We start from the raw sequence: 22870 nt of genomic DNA, 5'->3' as shown, positions 1-22870 counted from the left end.
TACTATAAGGAGGATAGTGGTAAGCTCTTGATATTGCCCACTAAATGAAAGAAAACAGCTTAATTTTAAGCAAAGAAGATTTAGATGGAAATTATATAAAGCTTTTTTTGAAGGCAGAGAAAAGCTTGAGAAGAGTGCAAGGGGAATCTTTGAGATCTCTGAACATATTAGTGATCTCCATTGGAGAAAAGTCCAGATACAATTAGGGCTACAACTCTTCGGACTATTTGACTGATTGCTTTTTAAAGAACAACAACAAAAAAAATCACATAGCAGACATGTTTATAAATTATAAAATTTCCTAGACTCTCTGAATGTAAGAAATTGGAGAATATTTGTAAATGAGACTTGCAAGAGTGTTTATTAAAAATGTTACAATATGGGCTAATTTTCTTACCTAGGTAGGCCGCAAGGGGTTCAATTTTTTCTGAATGTCTGTCACGAAAAGTGTCATTACTTGGTATCGAAATATCACTGTCCTTCACCATGACCACTGTGCCATTCCAGTCATATGCTCCAACTGCTCCAAGCATAACCCAATCCTTGTGCAGAGAAAAACAAAAAGCCTATTCTCTATGTGAACCTTTTTTTAGACTTTCATTCACCACAGTGCTTAGCTGGGCAATGCTTTCTGTGTGTGCATCAGATTTAGCGCTGCTTTTCTTAAAATACTATAGCCCCCAAATTAGGAGATGTCTCACACTCTTTGATAAAAACACAAACAATTAAAAAAACACTGACCATTCAGGAAAAGTAACAGGTTGAAATATAGCTCCTGCAAGTTTAGCCCATCATGACGCACAAGATAGAAAGATGAAAGATTTAGCAAAGCTACTCAGGAAGTACATCCAAATGCAGTCCACAGATGAACTTTTAGAAAGTTGAAATGTTCTCTGCTCTGCTGAATCTGTATTTAAAAAGTGCCTTTTGTCAAGGGTAAATGCTTCACCAGAAGGTATGAACACCGTCTTCTTGATAAAAGAGACATCAGATACTCTGAGTTTGTCAACATAACAAGAACTGAGGACCCACTACTAAAGTCAGGCTCTGATGACAGCAGTTCAGTTTTACGGAAACTTCAATGATACGCTCTACCAAATAGATAATTCTATAAATCTTCCCTAGGCTCTCCATAGGGATAATACCTGCAAGTAAGGTGAAGTACAGCATTTGAAGGATAATGTACAGTTTCATAGCACACAGTAAAAAATGGACACAGAGTATTTCTGCAGTGAAGTATTTATGATAAATCCTGCTGAAGGTCTGTTATTCTTTGTTTTACCAGTGATAAGCTGAGTTGTAAACAAAGCGGTATAAAAGGTTTTCCTATGCATGTCAGTTTGTCTTGGATCACTCAAAATCTGCTCAGTTAAATTACTTTCCTTATGTGCTCTTTTCAACTGTCACTACTTTCTCACATCTTTAAAGTTTAACTCTTTCCAGTTCCTTTGATCTCATGCTAAATTTCCATTTAATTTGTGTACATCAAGCATAGGTATTTTCTGATTTTCAAAAATAAATAACATATGCAGGAAGTTATTTCTTCTACTAACAAATATTCCCAGGAATTTTGACATCCCATTTCAGAAATATTTAACCCCTGAGAATTGAGGTATGCAATATATTAATAGAGCTAACAGTGTGTTCTGTTACTAATAATTCAGGCCATATTCATTACAGAAATATTCATTACATATGTATCTTCTATCTAAATTTTATCAATACAATAAAAAATGTATATTAACATTTATTAATATTTGTATGTTAGTATTTATAGATAACAGTTTTACAGTTAACACATTGTAGAATATTTCCCTGGTAGAAAAATACTATGGGAGCATTACATTTAAAATTAGTGTGATTAAAACTCTTATTTTCTCCCATTGTTTAAAATCCTTCTTCGTGTACATCTTACAAAATAATGGATTAAAGGAAATGTGAAAGTATCCAACAGCAAACAAGTAGCAGGGCTACAGAAAGAATTCTGAATGCTCATTCAAAATTTGTGACATTACCAACAAAAATCTACTTTGTAAACTAACTTCTCTTTTCAGACAGCTTGTTTACCTGGGAGTAATGAGCACTGAAACCAGCCTGTGACATTTCCATTTCAAATGAAGCTGCTTGCTGATCTGTTGTTGCTATTAAACAAAAAAAGATGTGTAATGAAAATGCTTGCATGATAGTAAAGGATAACATAATTAACAAGACTATTCTGTAAATATAGCTTGCAATAGATTTTCACAATAAATACAGAAATTAAGGTTTGTGTTAAATGCTATCATTAAGTGAAAGAAACTATTTCCATTTTAAGATCATGTCTCAGAACTTGTCCAAGTAATACTTCTGGGCCAAAACTGAGATTTGACCTCAGGCTGATGTTAAATATGTTTGGAATGTTTGATTAATATGGTTAAGCCATTTTCCACTTGAGCTAAGCGAACAATAAAATACATCCATGTAACCCCAGCCTCGTATTCAAGCAACTAAAAATTTGTAGGCAGCTGGTAGAACTTTAAATGAAAAACACTTGATGTTTGTATGAACCTTTGTTTAAAAACAACATAGGAAAATCTCAACCATCCAAGATTCATAAGCGTTAGGGAAGGGCTTGGGAACAATAATTCTTCCCAGAAATTCAAATGAAAAAGTTTCTATTTCTCTTAAGTGACTGAATAAAATAGGTATGATGTGATTTAGCAGTACTGTTAATTTCTTTTCAGGTAGTCACATGCTACGTACTAAACTGGTGGGCCCTCAGCGGGTTGTTTTGCTCTCAGGTACATAAGCATCACAAGTGAGGTAACTATATTCTGCACATTGATTTCTCCTTGAGAGCATGACATGGTAACAGGCATCAGAAAGGAACTATGATCTGTGTTTTGAGGCTTGTCCAGGAAGAGCTGATAATTTGCTACCAGCTGAGCACTGAGGCAAACCTCAAACAGAGTGAATGAGACTGAGGGCATAGCAAGCTATGGCTGCACAAATTTCAGGCATCAGGACTACTAAATAATACTGAACTTCTGCTACTCAGCAGCTAAACCACAAAGACTGCTCACTTGTGTGTCTTTGCTAATTGCTGGGATTTATGACTAGCCATAGTAAGCAGACATGATCTCAAACACAAAATGTTCAACATACAAACACGGGCCAGTGTGTTTCACAAGATGTAACTGCTTTGCTACGTCTGAGAAAAATTTGGTTCTGTTTGAGTATAAAGATTTTAAGTTGCCCATTTGCTGATAAACAATATTTTTCAGTGACAGCATTAATCATGCAACAAAGGATGCTCGTTAATGAGCTGAGAAAGACAGGACTCTCATAGCTTCAGGCAGAAGACAATGCTAGTTCTGTTAATATGTGCACTTCTGAATTCTGCTTAGATAATGGCCCCCACTCTAACTTTCCACTGAGTTTCTAACTGCCAAGTGTCTAATAAAGGATGTTTTGTGAAAAAACATTTGTGCCTGCCTACAGATTGGATAAAACATAAAAATGCTGTTAAAATGAGAAGTACATGCCATGAGACACAGAGGCATATGAAAAAGATTATGTGTAAAAATCCACTGGCTGTCAAGTATGAGTTTTTGTTGGATTTCACTACTCAACTCTCTCCGAATTTTCCTTTGCAGTATTTTTTAAATACAAAGAAAACAAAACGAAAACAAGAAATCTACAAGAAGAAAAATATGAAATGTACTCCTACACCAGTATAAGGCTAGTTAGATTAAGACTTTAAGCACATTCAGATACAGAATTTCATGACTCAAGTTTCCTCTGACCTCCACATTACTGGAGGTAATTAATTCAGCTACACTGTATAGGGTTCATTCAACTTCTACAATGCACACATCCAATGAACTACATTGTCCCAAGGAAGCTGTGAGGGACAGAATAAATCTGCTGTGAGGGACAGAATTAATCTGCTTTTCTTCCCTTTCACTACAACGCATCTATGGACAGAGTTGCAAATCTAGAATAGTTCCTGCAATGCTTTGGGTGGGACAGGAGACCATGCCTAAACAATCAACAAAAAAGGGCTTATAGCATCTCCTAGCTCCATGTCTTACAAACTCACTGAAACTCTTCATGACTGAGTCTCATCACATTTTGGTGCAAAGCTAAGATCTCCTCTCAGTTTCCACTCTAATTTGCCTTGCAGACAGAGGAAGCAATTTCTGAGACTTCCACAGGTGGAGGAGGGGGTGTAAATTGTTTCTTTTTAACTTTTTTCTTGATGTTTGGATAAGTTTTTTTTTTTTTTTTTTTTTTTTTTGTAATACAGCCAAGTCTATCTGAAACAAAATTTGAAAATAAGGCAAAAATATATCAAAGCACAAGAATACTAACAGTTTACAAGTTTATTCTGAATACAAAGTTGTAATATTCAAGAAGCAGATATTTGCCTCTACATATTTTGCAGAAAATTAAAACTGAATTCCAAGGAGAACTGCAGAACTTGCTGATACTTAGAAGAGGTGTAATATACTGAAAGTACCATGTTACCAAAGGACACATATTTATCATATAAACAGATAACATTTCTGCTATTCAATCATGTAGTTAGATTCCTCTTCATCTACATAACTACAATTGTACCATTAGAGCACAAAACTTGTTTAAATGTTTTGTCTTTTCTTTAATGATTTAATAATTTAATTTACTAACCACTGACGCCAGCGGAAGGGCTAGGAGCCTGCTAAAGAAAGCATTCTCTCATCAAGAGAAAGTTGAGGCCAGCACAGTTTACTCTGTTATTTGCACAGGCTGGGTTTCCATGTGGTAGCCAGGCACTACCTAATGGCTACTGACTGCTGAAAGGGAAAAGGTGGGGCATAACAAAATTACACCATCTCTTCTGGTGACGCGTGGTTGCTCAGTGGGTTGTGCTATACTGTGAATCCTTGAATGTAAGTACTCAAAGTGTACCAATGTCCAGAAACTCAGTGTTCTTGTGTCTTATATCCCTTGTCCCATCATGAACCACTAAAGCAGATTATTACATTTTCATTAAATTTTTACTGTATATAATAGAGGTGATTAACAGATTTCATTCTAATAATAAAAGACAATGATTTTCCTCATGTCTCAAAAACTCACGGCTAAGTTTTCAACTTCTCTTTGAAGAACTGTTTTGTAACTGAAAGTGTTTTCTTCCTATCAAACATAAACTTAACAAAAGAGCTCCTATTCCATGAACTTGAAAGTATTTGGTAAGCTTCAGTAAGCTAAACTTAGGTCTTCAGAGAGATTAAATTCGTCTCAAGTAAATTTGTTTCATAAGTGAGGAAATAAAATCCTTCAGAAAGGGAAAAGACAAGAATATACAAAATGAAAAAAAATATTTAGTAGCAATCAACTGAAGATAGAAATATTTAACTCACACTAAATGATACGCTAACAAAATACCTAAATATCTAAGAAACATGAACTCAAATTTAAAGAACTTTAAAATTAACTCTCATATTTGTATTTTTTTCTTGACATTCAACTCAACATTATCTTTTGTTCCAGCTATAAACTACAGACTTCTAGCTACTCGGAAAGCTGGAATGTTGAAAAAAATAAGCCCAAACAGATGGATGTTGTCTTTGTATGACACTGAGCCCTTCAGAGTTGCTCACTGTAATTTATAACTAATAAATTTCAGCCTTCTATTACCAGCACTGTACTTGAAACACAGTTGGATGGTGTTGCCTAATTTGGAGGGAGAATGTGAGGAGACATTAGGAGATGACTTTTCTCTGCTAAAATCTGACAATCACAAACATTTCCAAAGGAAAAAAAAATATATCTTGCTAACTCTATATACCAAATTCACATTAACTTGTACAGCAAACTAATACATCGTAGTTAATAACTAACCATAAGGAGAATTTAAAGGCAAAGGCAGACAAACACATGATCTTGGGGCAGCCTAGGACACGCTCTTGCAACACACTTTTACATAAGGGAAGGCGAGTTCAAGTTCACCCAGGGGTAAAATGGTAATGGTTACTATACTGACCCTTCTTACCCTTCTAGGCTACTGTCTCCATCTGCTCTAATCTATCTGAACATAATTCAAATTATTATCTATGTTTTTGATGTGCGCTGTAAAATATCTTAACAATCAGCTGAAAAAAATACTTGCATAATGCACTTTATGCAGCACAATACTTTGCAAAAGAAGATAAAAGCAAGTGGTCTTGTGTTTGCTTCAGCAGTAATGCAGGCATAAAGTAAAATTTTAAATAATGTCCTACCTTCAAGGGCAAATATTCTCTCTCCAAGTGCTTCAACGATAGTTACAAGAGCTAATTCATCTGAGACATTGAAGAAATGCTTTTCAGTAGGCTTACTGGCAATTGATTTTATTTCCTCTACAAATTTCTCAGTACTTAAATTTCCTCTGCTGTAGCTGCCAAGAATCTAAAGAGAATTTTTAAAAAAAGAGTCAAGGTTATATTCTAAATCCTATTTTTAAAAGGTACCTTTGAGGAAGGTTGTCAGAAAATATTGGAAAATCATATATAACCCTCATTGTTGTATTAAAACTTCCCTCAGATTTATAGCCTTCATTGATTAAAAGCCATTCTTTTGTAACTAGAACAGAACTGTATGAGAGCTCAGTTTTTTTTCTTTTTTCTACAAGCATCATAATAGCAAGCAAAGCAACTGTATGGTGTAATATCTATTATCCTCAACTGCTGCTTTCATCCTTTCTTCACAAAATTGTTATGATTTGTCAAAGTAGACCTTGATTTAGAAAACAAACAAACAAACAACCTGTCTCAGACAGAATATATAATTGTACTGATTTCTAAATATGCACCACCAATTCTTCTCACAACACAATATATGATCAATTAAAGACATATTTATTTAGGCAGGATAGTGGGGTTTTTTTTTTTTTTTTTTTTTGTCACATATAAGTTTGTCCTGTAAATACATCACGACTGGTTGCATTCAGTATGGTGGTACAAGACTTCAGATTCAGCTAATAGTTTCAAACTTGCTGCTGTAAAAACTCAGGATGCCTCAGAGCAAAAAGGCTCATTTTTCCAATTCCCTGATTAACGCTTATTTTTCATGGGGGAAAAAAAAAAAAAAATCTGTACGCTTTCTTGCTTTGAGAGGGAAACCCCAAACACATTTCAATGTTCTAGCATTCCTGGACACTGAAGCAATTCAAATTTGGTTTTAGACAGAGATTTTAGCTAAAAATTACTGCATAATCAGCAAGGACATTTTCCTTCAGTGCTCTCTAGCTTTATAAATGCAACCATTGAAAACGTTATCCATACATACTCGTTATCCATACTAAACTTCAGTTCTACAATTTTCTTTAAGTTAAAAAAATTACTTTATTGAAAATGTTTGATTCTCTATTATGTCATTGTACTGATACTCATGCAAGTAAAGAAAGCTTTTCGTCATCTGGTAACAATGCCTCCCAGGGCTCATTCTTTAAGGTATAAAGGGGAAATGAAAAATCTAAACTTCATCAGTTTTCAGTGTTTGAGATTATTTAATCTGTACTCAGAACCAGAGAGTATTATCAGACAGGTTGTTTGTACTAGGAAAAAAAAAAGAGAGAGAGATGGGAACAGAGACAACCCAGTGTATCTTAAAAGTTAATGAGAAAAAACAGATTCCAGTATAGAATGCACAAATATAGCAGAGATTACACCAAATCTATCATTAATTTTTCCATAGCACTCTGTATGAGTTAGCTTCCATCATATTCATCCTCTCATTCAGCTACTGAGATCACTCAACATGAAAATGACAACTTTAGTATCCCAGCACACAGTGCAGCCATAACACACCTTTGCTCTTGTTTGTTTCTAAGTGGATAACACATCTATACAAACTGTTCAGAAGATTTGAACTAATCTACTCTGTTCACCATTCCTTTTAAGAAAGATTATATTTTAGACTGCCTCTCAAACTCTTTTTCTCCTTTGTCTTCAGAGAAAAACCAAGCCAAAACAACATTAAAAAAAACCCAACACAACAACCAAAACCAAATTCTGTCAGATAGTATTTTCTTACATGCTTTAAAATCAGAAAAAAAATGCAAAAGTTTATAATGTTATTTAAGCTTTTTTTTTTTTTTTTTGTTCTGGTAGATCTCTGAAAGGATTATATATATTTCCATGAAGATTCTGTGACATGAACTTTTTAGACAGACAATTGAAAGGTGAAACACTTTTCAGACTCCTATTTTTTCCCACTGCTTTTCACTTACAGCGATTGCAAATCTCTGAATGTTTTCATCTTCACACTTATCAATCACTTCTTGTAATCTGTAGTTGTCATGTGATTCGCCATCAGTCACAATAACCATTACTTTCTGTACTCCTCTTCGTGCACCATGAGCCTCAGTAAATGCCTCTTCCCTAAAGGAGGTGTAAAGGGTTTGGAAAAAGGCAAAGTCAACATTTAGCACATGCATCATTTTTGCTTAGTCAACCCTGATATAAGATACTTTATATTAACTAGAACACAGGAGAAAAGAAACAAAAATTAACCAGGAACAAATACAAACAAGACCAATTGGAATTTAGATGACAGTTTGCAGTCAGAGTTTCACATGGATTCTTTCAACTGTGACTGAAGAAAAGCACAATGTTGGATGGTGAATAATTATTTTCCTAACTGAATAAACTGTAACCTTAAAACAGTTTTGCCAGCTTAAAAAAATAAAACAACATAAATCAACACCCCTCCCTTTCTCTCCCCCCCCAAAATCCACATCTGAAAGAAACTATTTCCACACTAAAGCAGAACTTTGAGTGGCCAGAAGTATTTCTTCAGTTACCAACACACATCTACCATCACACATCCTGTTTTGCTGTAGATGGAAGAAGTAGGCTCTTAGTGAGTGATGGCAGGCATGGGTGACTCAATGAATACCACAGATGGGGAAAGGGACACTGAGGTTTCAGGTGGTGTTCATGCAGGCTAGGCATGACATGGTTCTGCACGGAACCATAAAACGAAAGGGTGTATTAGGGTTTTGATGGAAGGAGACTGCAGGAAGCAAGGCTTCCTCTTTTTAGAAAAATATCACCAAACTTAAAGACTGCATGCACAAATAAAAGCTGAGATTCATCTCAGATGACAACCAAAAATGGAAGTTAGGAGGGACTGTAGGAGCTGAGGAAACTTTGTTGATACTTCCTGTACGTACAAGCCCACGATGGTCTGTGGTGCACAGGGACTTTCTGAACCACATACAGCTTCTAAATATTTGTTAATTGATTCTGAGTGAACTTTCTTAGGCTCCACTGAGTCCCTTACTTGTAACTAAGTATTCCTCTAATATTACTTGTGAAAAAGTAACAATATTGTTGGGTTTAATACATAGTATCAACAAATCAGATACTTAAGTAGTTAATCTGTAATATGTTGCAGATTTAAATTAGGAGAATATTTGGGAAGGAAAACATGCTCTGTAATGGAATAAAGTTATGCTGTTATGCTAGGAGAAGTAGGAGAGAAGAGAAAAAATATGAAAGGCTTAGCAACTCAGATCATTGTTATACTTGTGTGTATCAATACAGTTCATTCTTAGGTAATCTTTTGTGCTGGAGCCATGTCAGAGTCTGATCACACAGCATGCACGGGACAACCAGGGCATCATGCCTAGCCAGCATAGAATGATATAAAGCAGGTCCTGCTTGACCCGATCTCTTTCTATGACCAGGTGACCCACCTAGGGTATTAAAGCAGGTCCAGAGGAGGATCACAAGGATGATCAGAGGGCTGGAGCACCTCTCCTGTGAAGACAGGCTGAGGCAGCTGGAATTCTTCAGTCTTGAGAACAGAAGGCTCCAGGAGACCTCACTGCAGTCTTTCACGGCTTAAAGGGAGTCTACAGGGTAGACTGGGAGGGACTATTTTATTTATTTATTTTTTTACTCAGGGAGTAGGACAAGGTAGAATGGTTTTAAACAAAACCAGGACAAATTTTGATTAAATCTAGGGAACTAATTCTTCACTGTGAGAGTGGTGAAGTGTTGGATGGAACAGGCTGCCCAGAGAAGCTTGGATGCCTCATCACTGGAAATGTTCAAGGCAAGGCTGAATGTAGCTTTGGGCAACACGATCTGGAGAAAGGCACCCCTGACCAAGGCAGGGGTGTTGGCATTAGATGGTCTTTAAAGACCCTTTAACTCAAGCCATTCCAAGATTCTATGACTTTTAATTTCCCAGTGCTCTAGAAGATTTAAGGACTTCTGATATAAAATTTCTAGACTTGCTGACAAATGTGGACTTAAATCCCACAGTAATCTTAACCTCAGAAGAAGGAAATTAATACTAAAAATTATGTCTTTTCTCATTTCCTCTGAAAAACTTAATCTCATCTATCCCTCTGCATACAGAGTTCCTACCTAACCTATGTGGACATCAAAGTCCTTCAATTGCCTTTGCTTAGGACTACAAACTTATTCCATGTATTTTCTCTTTCCTGTTTCCTTCTTTCAAGGAACAGCTGCCTTTTCAGGGTGTCACATGTAACTGCCATGGAGGTTGGACAGCCTTTTTACCGAGTCTCTCCTTAAATCTCATTTATCTAGCTAAAATGAAGTCAGCCACATCCTATTTTAGATCTCTGTTAAACTTGTTCCAGTCATATTCAGGGAAATATTTTGTGAACTTACCTTGCTGTATCTATTCCAAGGGCTGTCATAGTTTGTGTGCCACCCCTCTGACGTATTCTCAGGGCTGCATCCATCACTTCTTCTGTTGTTGAGTAGGTATTCAAGTAAAATTCATGGACTACAGTCTGTCCGTACTGAACAATTCCAACCTGAAACACACCATTCATACTAATAATCAACCACAATTAAAGAAAGTAGCTGCATCTCTTGCAGTGAGGTAAATGTTCACCTGTGCCTAAAGCCAGGAAAAAAAACTAAACATCATGTATTTTCCCCAAATATGAAGCACCTATAAGCATTTGAACAAGACAAACTGGAAAACAGTTAATGTCAATGAACTCTTTTCAAGTTTCTAAGTTGTTTCCTTATTAAAAATAGGAACAAAGTAAAATGCAAGCTCAGCTCCTTGTTCTTCCTGACACAGGGTCATTTGAGATGCAGATCTGCTCACTTCTAGGACAAGGCACCCAATGCCCTAACAAGCAGATACAGGTTTTCAAAGGGATTTCCTTAAAGAATATGAGGCCATATTTCATGTACAACTCCTAATTCTATCCAAATATAGAGCTCCTTAAATCAACAGATTATTTACTTTACATGCAGCTTAGAAACAACACTCTATTGATAAATATAGGCCATTGGGGTTGAGAAGAAGACCTAAGTACGTGTATCTTTATGCAGACAAAAGGGCATAACCACTTTCACAAGAGGAGGTAAGACAAAGTATACCCCTGGCAAGTACCAGAGGAAATACAGAATGGTGGCTCCCAGAATGGCAGAATGATGGAAAGACTCAAAAAAAACCCAGCCAACACGGACTGAAACCAAACACAAATGCTTGAGGGATCCAGCTGCAAAAACAAAATGTGAAACGAAAAGACGATAAGCAATATCCTTAAATACTAATTAATTTCCCTCATTCATTTCTGTCACTTTTAATGTTTTGGCAGGTACTTGACAGCTTTTACTGGGAAGAATCCACACAATCTTCCATTAGCATATTTCAATTTTATGTTACATATGGCAATTTATAGGTATTATTTAGGATAATGCAGTATTACATGGCACATTTATGCCTCACTCATCTATTTTTAAAAGCACTCTAGCATGTAGATACTAAGCATCACATTATTTTAGAGGTGGCTTAGTATGTCCTTTGCAATTGCTTTATAAGTGTTTTCTGAGGTACTTTCATAGCCTCTCAGACCATGCACAATGTTTGATTGCTGGCATTCATTGCTTATATTTAAACAAAAAGGGAGACTTTTAGTATCAGAGTAGATTTTGTCAAATACTTGGTACTAGACATTGATATCATGAACATTATGAAACACTATCTACATCAAATTACAGAAGTGTAACACAAAATCTATCCCATCTAATTCCTGTTACCCTTTGAAAATCCTGAGAGAACCTATTTAAGTTCCCAGCAAGAGCAAATTTAACCTTCTTCTGTTTTAAATCTCTCTCAGACAGATGCCCTCCTCCACCTGCAGCTAAGGGTATTGAGAGACTGCACCTTCTCCTGGGCAGCAGGGCATTAATTCGGCAAAGAGCTTACACAGTTGGCTGGGCATACGCTGTATTACAGCTCACAGAAGTCTTATGGCTCCAGATGCAGAATCTTACCTATCTGATGCTAGATACAAACATTTTAACCTTTTCTCTCTCAGGCAACAGTTTTGTAGCATCTATCTGTGAAAGCAACACTGAGACAACACGTTTTAATTGTTTCTGTTCTGTAGATAATACTCAGTCATTCGTGGCTGAGTTTTCTTCCTTCTTTTTTTTTTTTTTTTTTAATTATTTTTTCTGTGGTAACAGCCAGCAAACTATTTCTAATAATTATTTTATTTTGTTAATAATTATTAGCAAGTTATTTGTCTCCTTCATATAACCCAATCTCAAAAGGATGCTGGTGATCATTTAAAAAGATTTCTATTGACTGATGGAAAACAACAGGTTTTCATCATGGTTGGCCTTTTGGATTAGGAGGATTGCCTCAGTTGTTTTAGGACCATGCACAAGAAACGCAGCCAGAGACTTCTGTTTGCCAGTGAGACTGCTTCTGTGGATTCAGATTCCTGCACTGAGGATTTTATTGACATCAAGGGTTAAATTGACCACTGACTTCTGCCAAGATCAGGGTAATAAGTATGTGTCCATCCTTCACTGTTCTAGAAACCCATGCTGATGTTGTCTTTTTCCTAAAAAAGACACTGACTTGTCTCATTTCCTACTTGAGAGGAAGCACTGTCCATGATCACAGCAAGTAAACATTTTGAGCATTTCCTTCTCAGGAAGTGAATAGGAAGAACATCTGAGTCTGGAGAACTGCACTGTGTTGCATAGCTTGTAAATCAGGAAGGAAAAGGGGCATGTGGTTATCTTGTGGGATACAACTGTTTTGTGAGACCCTTCCTTAGCTGTAGTGCTGAAAACACTAGTCATCACGTTCTACGTATTTCATGGCATCAGTGATGAGCCACACCTCACAAAGGGTAACATAACTTCTCAGAATCCATAAAACAGTTCTAGGCTGCATATCCTGGTCTCCTGCAGGATCATAAATTGAAGTTCAACTTCTAAAATTATTATTTTATTATATGAGATGGTGATGAAGGTTTGAATCTAATAGAAAACCATAGATGAAACACCTACGCAGTGCAAATACATCACTATGTGATAATAAATATCTTCAAACTGCATAACTTCAGCAACCCTAATTTAAATTAACTAATTAGTTTAAATCTGGAAAATGCAATAGTGTTATGCTGACGAGCATGAATTCTGCTCCACTCCAGAAAAAACCCACATTTTTCCCAGCATTATTGACCGTAATTGACTGAACATCTTTTTAATTCCTAAGTTCCCTACCCTAGCATACCATAGATTTTATATCATACAAGGGAATAGTTCTTTAATTGTCTCCAGTTCCTATGAAAAAGGCATCGCAAGAGAGAACAGGCAAGTAAAAAGACCTTCTACTTTGGGACAAAACATTCTAAATGACAATAACTTACTGTTCTTTCTGTCAGTGAATGCAGCCTCTTTTTTGGAGAGCATATTCTGGCTTTCCTAATCAATTACTAAACCATGTTGTACATGGAAATTATGTGATGGAATTCACATCAGAGGGATATGGGAAGTACAGCCAAACCCAGCTACAATTTGTTTGGTCTACCATACTCCTTAGGAGTCAGACACAAATTACTTTTAAGCCATTGAAGGTGTCTTTCTCCATTCTATTTTTTTTTTTTTTTTTTAATGTTTCTTCAGAACACTTCCATTCTTCTGGATATAAGATATGACACGACATGATGTACTAGTTCACTGATACAATCCCTATGTGTACAATAAGGATCAGGCCAAATACCTATGGCTGGCTACCTCATATGTTAATGGAGAATAAAAGCATGTTTTAAAATTTCTGGGTGCCATTATGCTATTGCTATGAAGTTGGAACTGAGCATATCAAAGTATTTTTTTAATATTCCTCTATGAGAAGGCTGCTCCTATATAAAGGATTGAAAAAAACACATTCTCATATTAAAAAAAAAAGTTGTCTCCCTATAATTTAGTAGAGAAAAAATTACAAAAGTATTTCTTTGCAGTTGTACTAAAATGTGGAACAAAGCAGAGAGAAATATTTTTGTCTTCACATTATTTTTCTCATTTAATTCATATTCCATTTCCTCTTCTTGTCACTTTTGCTTTACAACTTTTATCCCTAAGCTTGGGTTATGTAGCTTAACTATTAATAAGGCATTATTTTTTAGAGAAGGGAAAAAAGGAAAGGAAGGAAGTATCTTTGAAAAATATTATACTAAATTTTATCTTTTTGCATCTGAATCTTCTAGCTTTCATTTTCAAATATGTCAAATGGGATACTGAGGAATTTATGTTCTGATTTGCCATACCCCTAATGGCTATTGTTCACGCACTGGGTAAACGAGAGTGGAAAATAATTCTTCTAAGTTGGTAATCAAAGCATAGTTTTAAACAAGTCACACCCAAGCTATTCTGTAATCACTTCATTCCTTTCCTGAATGAGAAGAAAACAATCTGAAGTCAGTGAAAGTACATTGGATTTCAATGAGTTCAAAAATCCTGAGAAAATGAACATGGGAAAAAATGGTTAAAACAGACAAAGTAAACAGCTGCTCATTTATTTCTGTTTTGTCTTCCAAGATTAAGGAGAAGAAACCAGCCAACTCTGCTGTTTCTCATCTCCCTACTCAACAGTAGTTTAAATGCAGCTTCTGAGAAAGGAGACAGCATGGGTGGAAGAAGCAGAATAAACTTCCTACTGCCTGTGGCTGAGTGCGTTCTTAGATAGGGAGCTGGGAGGAAAGGAGAGGGCAAGCTAGGATAAAATTCTTATGAGGAAGGGAGGGGAAAGGTAACAAGTTCTCACAAAATTCCTTAAATATTTGCCTTCCATTTCCATTTTTTTTTTTCAATCTCTCTTTTCCCATTCTTATCTGCCTCTCAAATGTTTCAGCTCTTTAGTAACCAGATGCCAAAGCTGATATTCTTGCGTGAATAAGCATACGTGTGAAAAGAAAGGGTAGCTATGCCAAAACTTGGAAAGAATGGATTTTGCAGGTGGAGGTAGCTGGCTGCTGGAATGTGAGCAGGAGATCAGCAAGAGGACCTTTTGTACAGGACAAAGCAGGAATCCAAAATCAAGTAGAAGAGGTGTGGCAATGTGCAAATTTTAGAATCTCAGGGTGAGGAACAGGGCAAGGGTGCAGTATCATTGATTGCCTATGTACTCTTCCCATGAAGCCCTTTGAGCACAAGGTGGTAATGATTTTCATGCAACCATTGATCACCAATGGGAAGTGTAGCTTTCAGTATTTTCCCAAGACACTCTGTGGGCTTTAGTAACCACTAAATCACCACTTTAAGGACCAAGAACATTTTTTTTCCCCTCTGTTACATCTGATATTGTTTTCCCCTCTTCCTCACACTATCTAGGAAAGTGGCATGTATAAAATAACAGGACAATTGCAAAGGTGACAGTTTATATGCAACAATTCACCAGCGAACATTCAGCACAGCCAACAGGGGACTTAGATGTTAACCCTATTAACTTGGAAAACGGTAGAGATACTCTCCGTGGACAGTTGTATCCTTTAGAACTGAAGGAGATAATAAAAAGTAGCAAAAAGATTGATTATTGGCCTACAGCATGTCAAATACCATAAAGGATCTTAAAAAATTCTTTACTTTGGGAGGAGAGAGAGGGTCAAGTGACAGGAGGTTCTTGTCAATCAAACTTCCTGTGTTAAAATATGTTTGCCCCTTCCTCATGTTATGGTCAAATTGCTGTTTGCATACTCTGCTGAAAAGACTGTGAAACCTATCAGGTCCTCAACTGTGGTAATTGGTTATAGCCTCATGAATTCTGATGAAACTGCTTTGATTTGCTGCAGCAGGGAATTTGGGCCTGTTTAAGAAGAAATGAAGCTTCTGTCATTAATAACATGCAGCTTTAAAGCCACTTGTAATTGCAATTTCAAAAGTATATGCCTGGTGCTCCACAGCACAACATTTTGAACACTGCTCCAGAAATCTTACAACCAAGGGTCTGAACTACGAATGTCTGTCTTAGAGGAGCAGAAATGTTCTTTGTGCTATGAAGACAAGAAGTGACTGTGGAAAGGAAGTAGAAAAGGATAAAACTCAAACTGCCTCACTTAAGATGCTTAACTTCTGCCACTGCTGGAAAACTGAGGTAGCCTGAATAGTGAGGGAAGAGAGAGCCTCCCTGACATCACTACTTAGCAACATAGACAGACTTAGTCGTGGTTTTCAGCTGCTTTGTTCTTGCACTCCATTACAGTATGGTGTCATAATTACAGAGGGTTCCATAGATGATCTTATCTCTTATCTCATTTTCAGTGAATTCTTTTCTTTGTCCCGTAAGTTAAACAACAATAAAATGTCTATTATTTTACCTGTGTTTGCTGAGGACCTATATCCATGTTTCTCAGAAGGCTGTTAAGGAAGGCTGTGACACTCTCCCATGGATAAATGCTATTGGACCCATCAAGGACTATGACGATGTCCAACTGGGTTTTACACTCTGCAACACAGATGGCCACATAATAATTGATTTAAATAATGTTCAAATATATAATTGCATCAATTATTACTTTTATGATGTACTAATAAACATATATCCCTCTATAGTGGGTCTGAGCTGACATGCTTGATGCAAAGTGTCATTCAACAACTTTTCCATGGTAGTTTATGTGTTTAAAACAGCAAAGCACTTTCTTGCAAACTGATGTTTAAGAATGGGATTAGAAGATCACATAACTGGAATATTTACTGGTGAGCCTGCCTTATTAAATACCAATTCTTCTCTGATATTCCAAGGGACCAGGCTTTCAAGATTTTTATATTACTAAATTGGGTTTGTATTAAGTCTTAACAACATGCTGTCATTGTTTAACAAGAGTCTTTTGGCCTTAAGTAAAAAACATAAGCAACTATTTTTAGCAATTGTGTTTGGATGTTACATAGCTCTCTAATAATTGTTTATACAAAGATAAACTCCAAAATTAGTAAGAATTTAGGTTATATACTGACAATGAAAACATTTACTTAACTTGGTAATGCTACTAGCTAAGGAAAGGAGTTCGTACTTCTTGGTATGCCTGTGTGTATACATTCATCTTGTTTGGCACTTTGTATTTTCAGACACACGAGAGAATTCCTGTGGCATGCATACCTTGTACGGATGGAGCAATTGCCTTCACAGTTTCAAAAGTGGAGCTGACATTGGAGCAGACTCCAGTTGTGTAATGCAAACGCCCACATTTATAAGCATAGAGCGGTCCACATGCCTTTAGAAGATGAAAAAGGGTGAAATATTTGGTATGGTACCATAGGAAAACACAGACCTCTTTTGAAATTGGCAAAAAGTTCTTTCTTACCAGAAAGCCTCCTTTTGGGTTAGTGACTAAGGTTGTTCCAAGAGTCATGTTTTCTTTTACTTCCATGACGTTAGGCACTGAAGTAGCGTCTATAAATAGATTAAAATGTTAAGTATTTGAGAATGTCAAAACAAAATGTTAAAGTATATATCTGCTACCACAGGGCTTCCAGCTTCTACAATAAAACACAGACTGACACTGATTCCATCAAATATTTTAGCACCCCTTCATCCTCCTCTTTCAGTTGCAATGAACAAGAAAAAATTCTGAGACTGGCTTTTATCCCAGAAATTTGTCTGCATTGCTGTCTCAAATAGTTTTCTTTAACTACAAAAAAAAAAAAAAGTAAAAATAACAGTACTATAAAAGCAAAACATTACTGTTCACACAGTTCTGTCAAATAGAACACATTCTTTTTTTTTTTTTTTTTTTTTTTTACTTTGTCTTGCTATAAATGAATTATAGCATTTATGTTTGCAACTTTTTATTTTTATTTTACATTACTGACATTAAGATTTTCAACGGAAAAGAATAAAAAAAATTAGGGTGACAGGCATATTTAGGAGAATTCATATCAAGGGAAAATCTCTTTCTGTTTGCAATGGGTAACTCTTGACACAAGACAAAGAAACAGATGAATATTTACCTGCACCTCATTTAGGTACTTCAGTCTGGCTCTTGCTAGTTAGGTGATTATCAAAATCTTACTGAATAGACAATAGGAAGGTTTTCATTGGCTCCAGGGAGCTTTGGAAAGGGTGGCCTATGAATCTATGCTCCTTGGTCTTTCTGCCAGAAGTGCCAAACCACAGTCAATCAGCGCCAGTCATAACAATATTTGGATAACACAGCCAATGCTCATTCTAAAAGTATCAGCATGTTTTCCAAAGGGCAATGAGAAGCTTTAAAATAAAAATGTTTTTGATATTACAAACAGGACTTCCTTCGCATTTACTTCTGGAGTCAAAAGTAAATTTTCTCTATAAAAATAACTTTAACACTTATTTCTTAAATAAAAATCTTTTAAGATTTGAATCTCGACATATCAGCTTAATTTGCTTTCATACCTGGTAAATTCAGCTTTATGCAGGGGGATTGGCTGTCTCTTCCTACTGGGCATTTGTACACATCTCCTGTTCTTTTCTCAGGTTGGCCAACTAATGGAGAACCAATAAGTACCCTGCAAATGAAATATGTTATCTGAAATTTCATCTTCCACTAAATGCATGAAAATTGGCAAATAAAATTTACATACAGAACACACCTGCAGCAAGCTCTTCAAAAAGAGTACAGGATGGAAAATAAGTATCTCATATTGCTCATTCAGACACAATAAAAAGAAGTTCTTCTGTCTCCTTTGTAAAAAGGGACACGAAAGGAAAATATTCCTATATACCAAATATATATTTAAATAGTATCAGTGGGTAGATAAAACACATTGTGAGCAGTATGGAAGGAAAAATATGTCTTATTTGTATCATTCTTGATTGTTAATGTATGTTAGGATAAAAATTTCAGTGCTGAGAAGGGATCAAATTTGAAAGGGGAGGCTCACAAGCACCAAGCAAAATGTCAACAGTTCAAAATACATCACAGATGGCTTTTTATTCTGTGCAATTAAAAAAAAGATTATATGATCAAAAATCTCTATTCTTGCATAATATTTTGTAAGCACCAAAAATTGACATTCACTCCTAAATTCATTTTTTTCAGCAGAAAATGCTTTTTACAGATGAACACTGTTTTTGCTCTCACATCTTTATCAGCCATGCTACCCAACAAATGACTAACTCCATAAGGTGAAAGGAAGAACTCAAGTTAAAATGGAATTCATAGCACATGATGGAAACAGAAACCATGCCATTCGGAGTAATAGTTATGTAAGATTTGCTCCTGGACATTAAGGTGACTGTGAGTAGTTACTGTGAGAACCAGTTTTGCCTTTAATCATAAATTAATCATTCCAGGCAGAAGATATTTGAATCAATTATCAAATACAGGGAAGACATTGCCTAACTATTTTAAAAAGAAGCTGAAAGAACTTAAACCCAGTACACCATCCAGCTTCCAAATGAATATACTGAAACAGGTCATTGTGATCCAGTAAGATTTTTTAATATTTAAAAGCGAATTAAATGGTCTGAGCACATACTAGATCTGACTGATCTTTCATGCTGTAAAAAGTACATTACAGCATACACCAAAACTTAGAAGAATGCACAACAACCTCTTGTGCACCTTTGACTTCCATTTAACTGCAGAAAAGCTGAGTGTGCTTGACATCACACAAGAGATGATCAGTCTCAGTAGTACTATGCCCACATGCTGTGCTTTTTTCAGAAAAAAAAAAGAGCCCTGTGAACTGAGGTAAGTGGTTTGAAAAGCCACTTTATCTGCTGGCCCAGTGGGCTCTACTTCTTCTTTGAGAAACAAGTGCAATCAGGTTTTAAGAACATCTGTTCCTGTTGAAAAACTCTACCTGTGGAATCTAGGTAGTGTTATAGCACTTGACAAAGCACCACAAAAGCTTTGTATATTTAAACTACCAGCCTCTAGCTTTCTTGCCTGGTATGTTTTTACACTGCAGAAAGCTGAAAGCTTGAAAATTTAGCAACAACTTGGGAGTTAAATGTTCAGAGATGTTGGCTTAGATTGTGGTCTTCTTTCAGCCAAGGGGAGAGTAGTAACTTCTGGCTCACACAGCTTTTGCACGTACAAGGTTTCAGGATAGTTTGCGGAAATATTACTTACTGTACAAAATACCTGCTCCTAGAACGGACACCATTTCCTAAAGGTCTAAATTAGTCTAAAAAGGTCGCTATTTGTCTTTCATTATCTGAATGCAGATGGGTATTTAAACATCCTGCAACGAAGACAGTCAAGAACTAGCACTTTCAAAAGCAGGCTTTGTGATTTCGTTTTAGAGAGCACTTCCCATGCTGGGCAGACTCTCAGAACCGAGCAGGCCCGGTGCCTGAAGAAAGGATCTACTGAGGCACTGTGGAGCAGCGTGACCTGGCTGTCAAGCGGCCACATGTCCTTCTTCCCAGGCTGCCAGCAGGGGTCCCTGGGGTTTATCAAGAATGTCGGATTGCTGGCAAAGCTTGTGGAAAAACAGAGAAATCAGCTAACAACAATGCAGACCTCAGGGTTCCCAAACCTTTCACCATTCAATTGCTATTTCAGTCCTCCAACCCCATGATTTGCTTGTGATGTTAGTTCTTATGAGGGGAGAGTGTAAGCTGCTTATCAAAAGACTGACAAGTAATGATAACAGTAAGCACACCAAAATCAAAGTTATAATTCAGGAGAATTATAACAAGGAAATGGCAGGTGAAGAAGGCAGCGCCAATTCCTGAATGACAATATATTACCCATTGAGAGATACAATTAGGCTTTCAAACAGAAGCTAGGAATTGTATTACTAAACATTTTCACAGAGGAATCTTCTCACCAGTCCCACCAGAAACTCAGCTCAGATAATCACTGACAGAACGCTTTAGGAAAAGACACGTAAAACAGGTTAGGTATAACAGCAGCAATTTCACTAGTGATACATTAATACCAGAAAAGACGAACAATTATTTCATTCGGTAAATGGAGATAAGAGGGCTCAGACAGAACATAAAGCTCAGCTCTAGCAAGGAGAGAATTTACTCAATTTTTGAACTCATTTCTGTCTTTGAGGAAATCACAAAAGGTGTAAATCTGCGTGTTTTTTTATGATGGTTCACCAGTTTAAGAAATCTAAGACTGACAGGAGATCCTGCTTAAATATTGGGCATATTTAGAAACCATAGTATAGAACTTGAGTCACTGAATATCTGATAATTTGGAATTTAAACTTAAGAAAAGCAGCTTACCATTTTCCTTCCTCATTTTCATACTGTTGAACAGTGTATCCAAACATGTCTTCAAGAGGCCCACTGAAGGTCATTGCATTTTTCACATCAACATTGGATGCACCAATGAGGTGAAAGAGAGCTTAAAAAAAAAAAGTAGCACTATGCATGAAAACCAAGACTTTTTGATAACAAGGTTCAGTTACTGAGGGTAAATGACAAGGGTTAAAAATGGCATTTTAAGCATGTTTATAATAGCTAGTGAGAGACTTAAAATGTACTTTCTCACACATACATACAGAGATATATTCAGAGATGGACTTCTGCAGCCAAAACCTATATGTTATTTTGAAAAGTCAAAATTACTGAGTTTCTAGTCAACATTCCCACATGGACATGAAAATAAGGCTTTTTAACTTTTCTATATTCTTAAATTCTAGCAGTGATTTTTTTCCACCCTTGTTACGCAGGAGTCAATTGCAAAACATTGATTCATCTGCAGAGTGGTGCCTTTAATACCGAAGAATCAAAACTTAGTCAGATTTATAGAGCATTAAGATTAGTTGAACAACACAATTATATAGAGGTTTCATCTGAAATAAGCATTTCATGATCATTTGCTGAAATATAACAGTTAATTAAAAATATCAAAATCCATAATGCTTGCTGCATCCAAACAATGGCCAGTTGCTAAAATACTTCTGTTACTCATTACTGAGATGATGATGTTCTCACAGAAAGCTTGTTACTATAATTAAGTTCCCAAATGGTCAATACTAAACTGTCTCTCTCAGCATTTTATTTCCTGCTTAATGCAGTAAAATATCACAAAAAGGTTATTTATCACTTAGTAGGTATTTCCGGTTTCACTGGACAGCAGAAAAAGGAAAAGTTTATTTTGTGTTATTGCAGCTTTATTTCCTCCAATTAGAGTCAGGAAATACAAAATAGGGAAGATACTAAAACAAGTCTTATTCTTCTAAAAAGATTAATTATAAGCAATGAGAAAAAAATTCATGGCCAACAGTCTTATGGGAAAAAAATTGCAAGAAAAGTAACTCATGCATCTTCTGTCTTCACTAAACATTGAAGTGTAATTTTAAAAAATGTTGCTATTTCCGTTTATGTGCAAGGGATATTTTTCTCCCTCTTTCTTGGTAATCAAAATGTAAAAAAAAATCAATAAAATATCCCTTTCAAAAAGTAGTGAGTTTATCATTGTCTTAAATGTTTTTAATAGCTTTTTGAGAATAAATATAATTGCTATTATTTTTTTGCTACACTGAGTAGGATGAGGACATCATAACACAGACTCCCAATTTACTTCTTATACAATTAAACAGTTTCAATGAGATTATCTGCTGCAATGTCTATCACATAACTTTCACTTCGTTCTGCAGACAGAGGAGTTTCTTCACAACAG

The 22870-nt window shown here is 36.0% G+C and overlaps 1 protein-coding gene across 1 annotated transcript in view; it reads right to left on the bottom strand.

The window, feature by feature from the left end:
• Positions 1 to 22870, bottom strand: part of ITGA1 (integrin subunit alpha 1) — a 76315-nt gene that overhangs the window by 28459 nt on the left and 24986 nt on the right. The window contains exons 2-11 of the mRNA NM_205069.2: positions 21469 to 21589; positions 18673 to 18785; positions 17606 to 17694; positions 17401 to 17515; positions 16622 to 16749; positions 10656 to 10804; positions 8237 to 8387; positions 6249 to 6414; positions 2068 to 2141; positions 398 to 542 (exon numbers count right to left, since the gene is read on the bottom strand). Coding sequence (NP_990400.2) covers positions 398 to 542; positions 2068 to 2141; positions 6249 to 6414; positions 8237 to 8387; positions 10656 to 10804; positions 16622 to 16749; positions 17401 to 17515; positions 17606 to 17694; positions 18673 to 18785; positions 21469 to 21589 — 1251 coding nt within the window. The remainder of the gene's footprint in view (positions 1 to 397; positions 543 to 2067; positions 2142 to 6248; positions 6415 to 8236; positions 8388 to 10655; positions 10805 to 16621; positions 16750 to 17400; positions 17516 to 17605; positions 17695 to 18672; positions 18786 to 21468; positions 21590 to 22870) is intronic.

Source organism: Gallus gallus, chromosome Z, assembly GCF_016699485.2.
Source record: "Gallus gallus isolate bGalGal1 chromosome Z, bGalGal1.mat.broiler.GRCg7b, whole genome shotgun sequence".
Classification (NCBI taxonomy): domain Eukaryota; kingdom Metazoa; phylum Chordata; class Aves; order Galliformes; family Phasianidae; genus Gallus; species Gallus gallus.
Note: the sequence above shows the minus strand (reverse complement) of the source record. Positions and strands in the feature narration are given on the sequence as shown.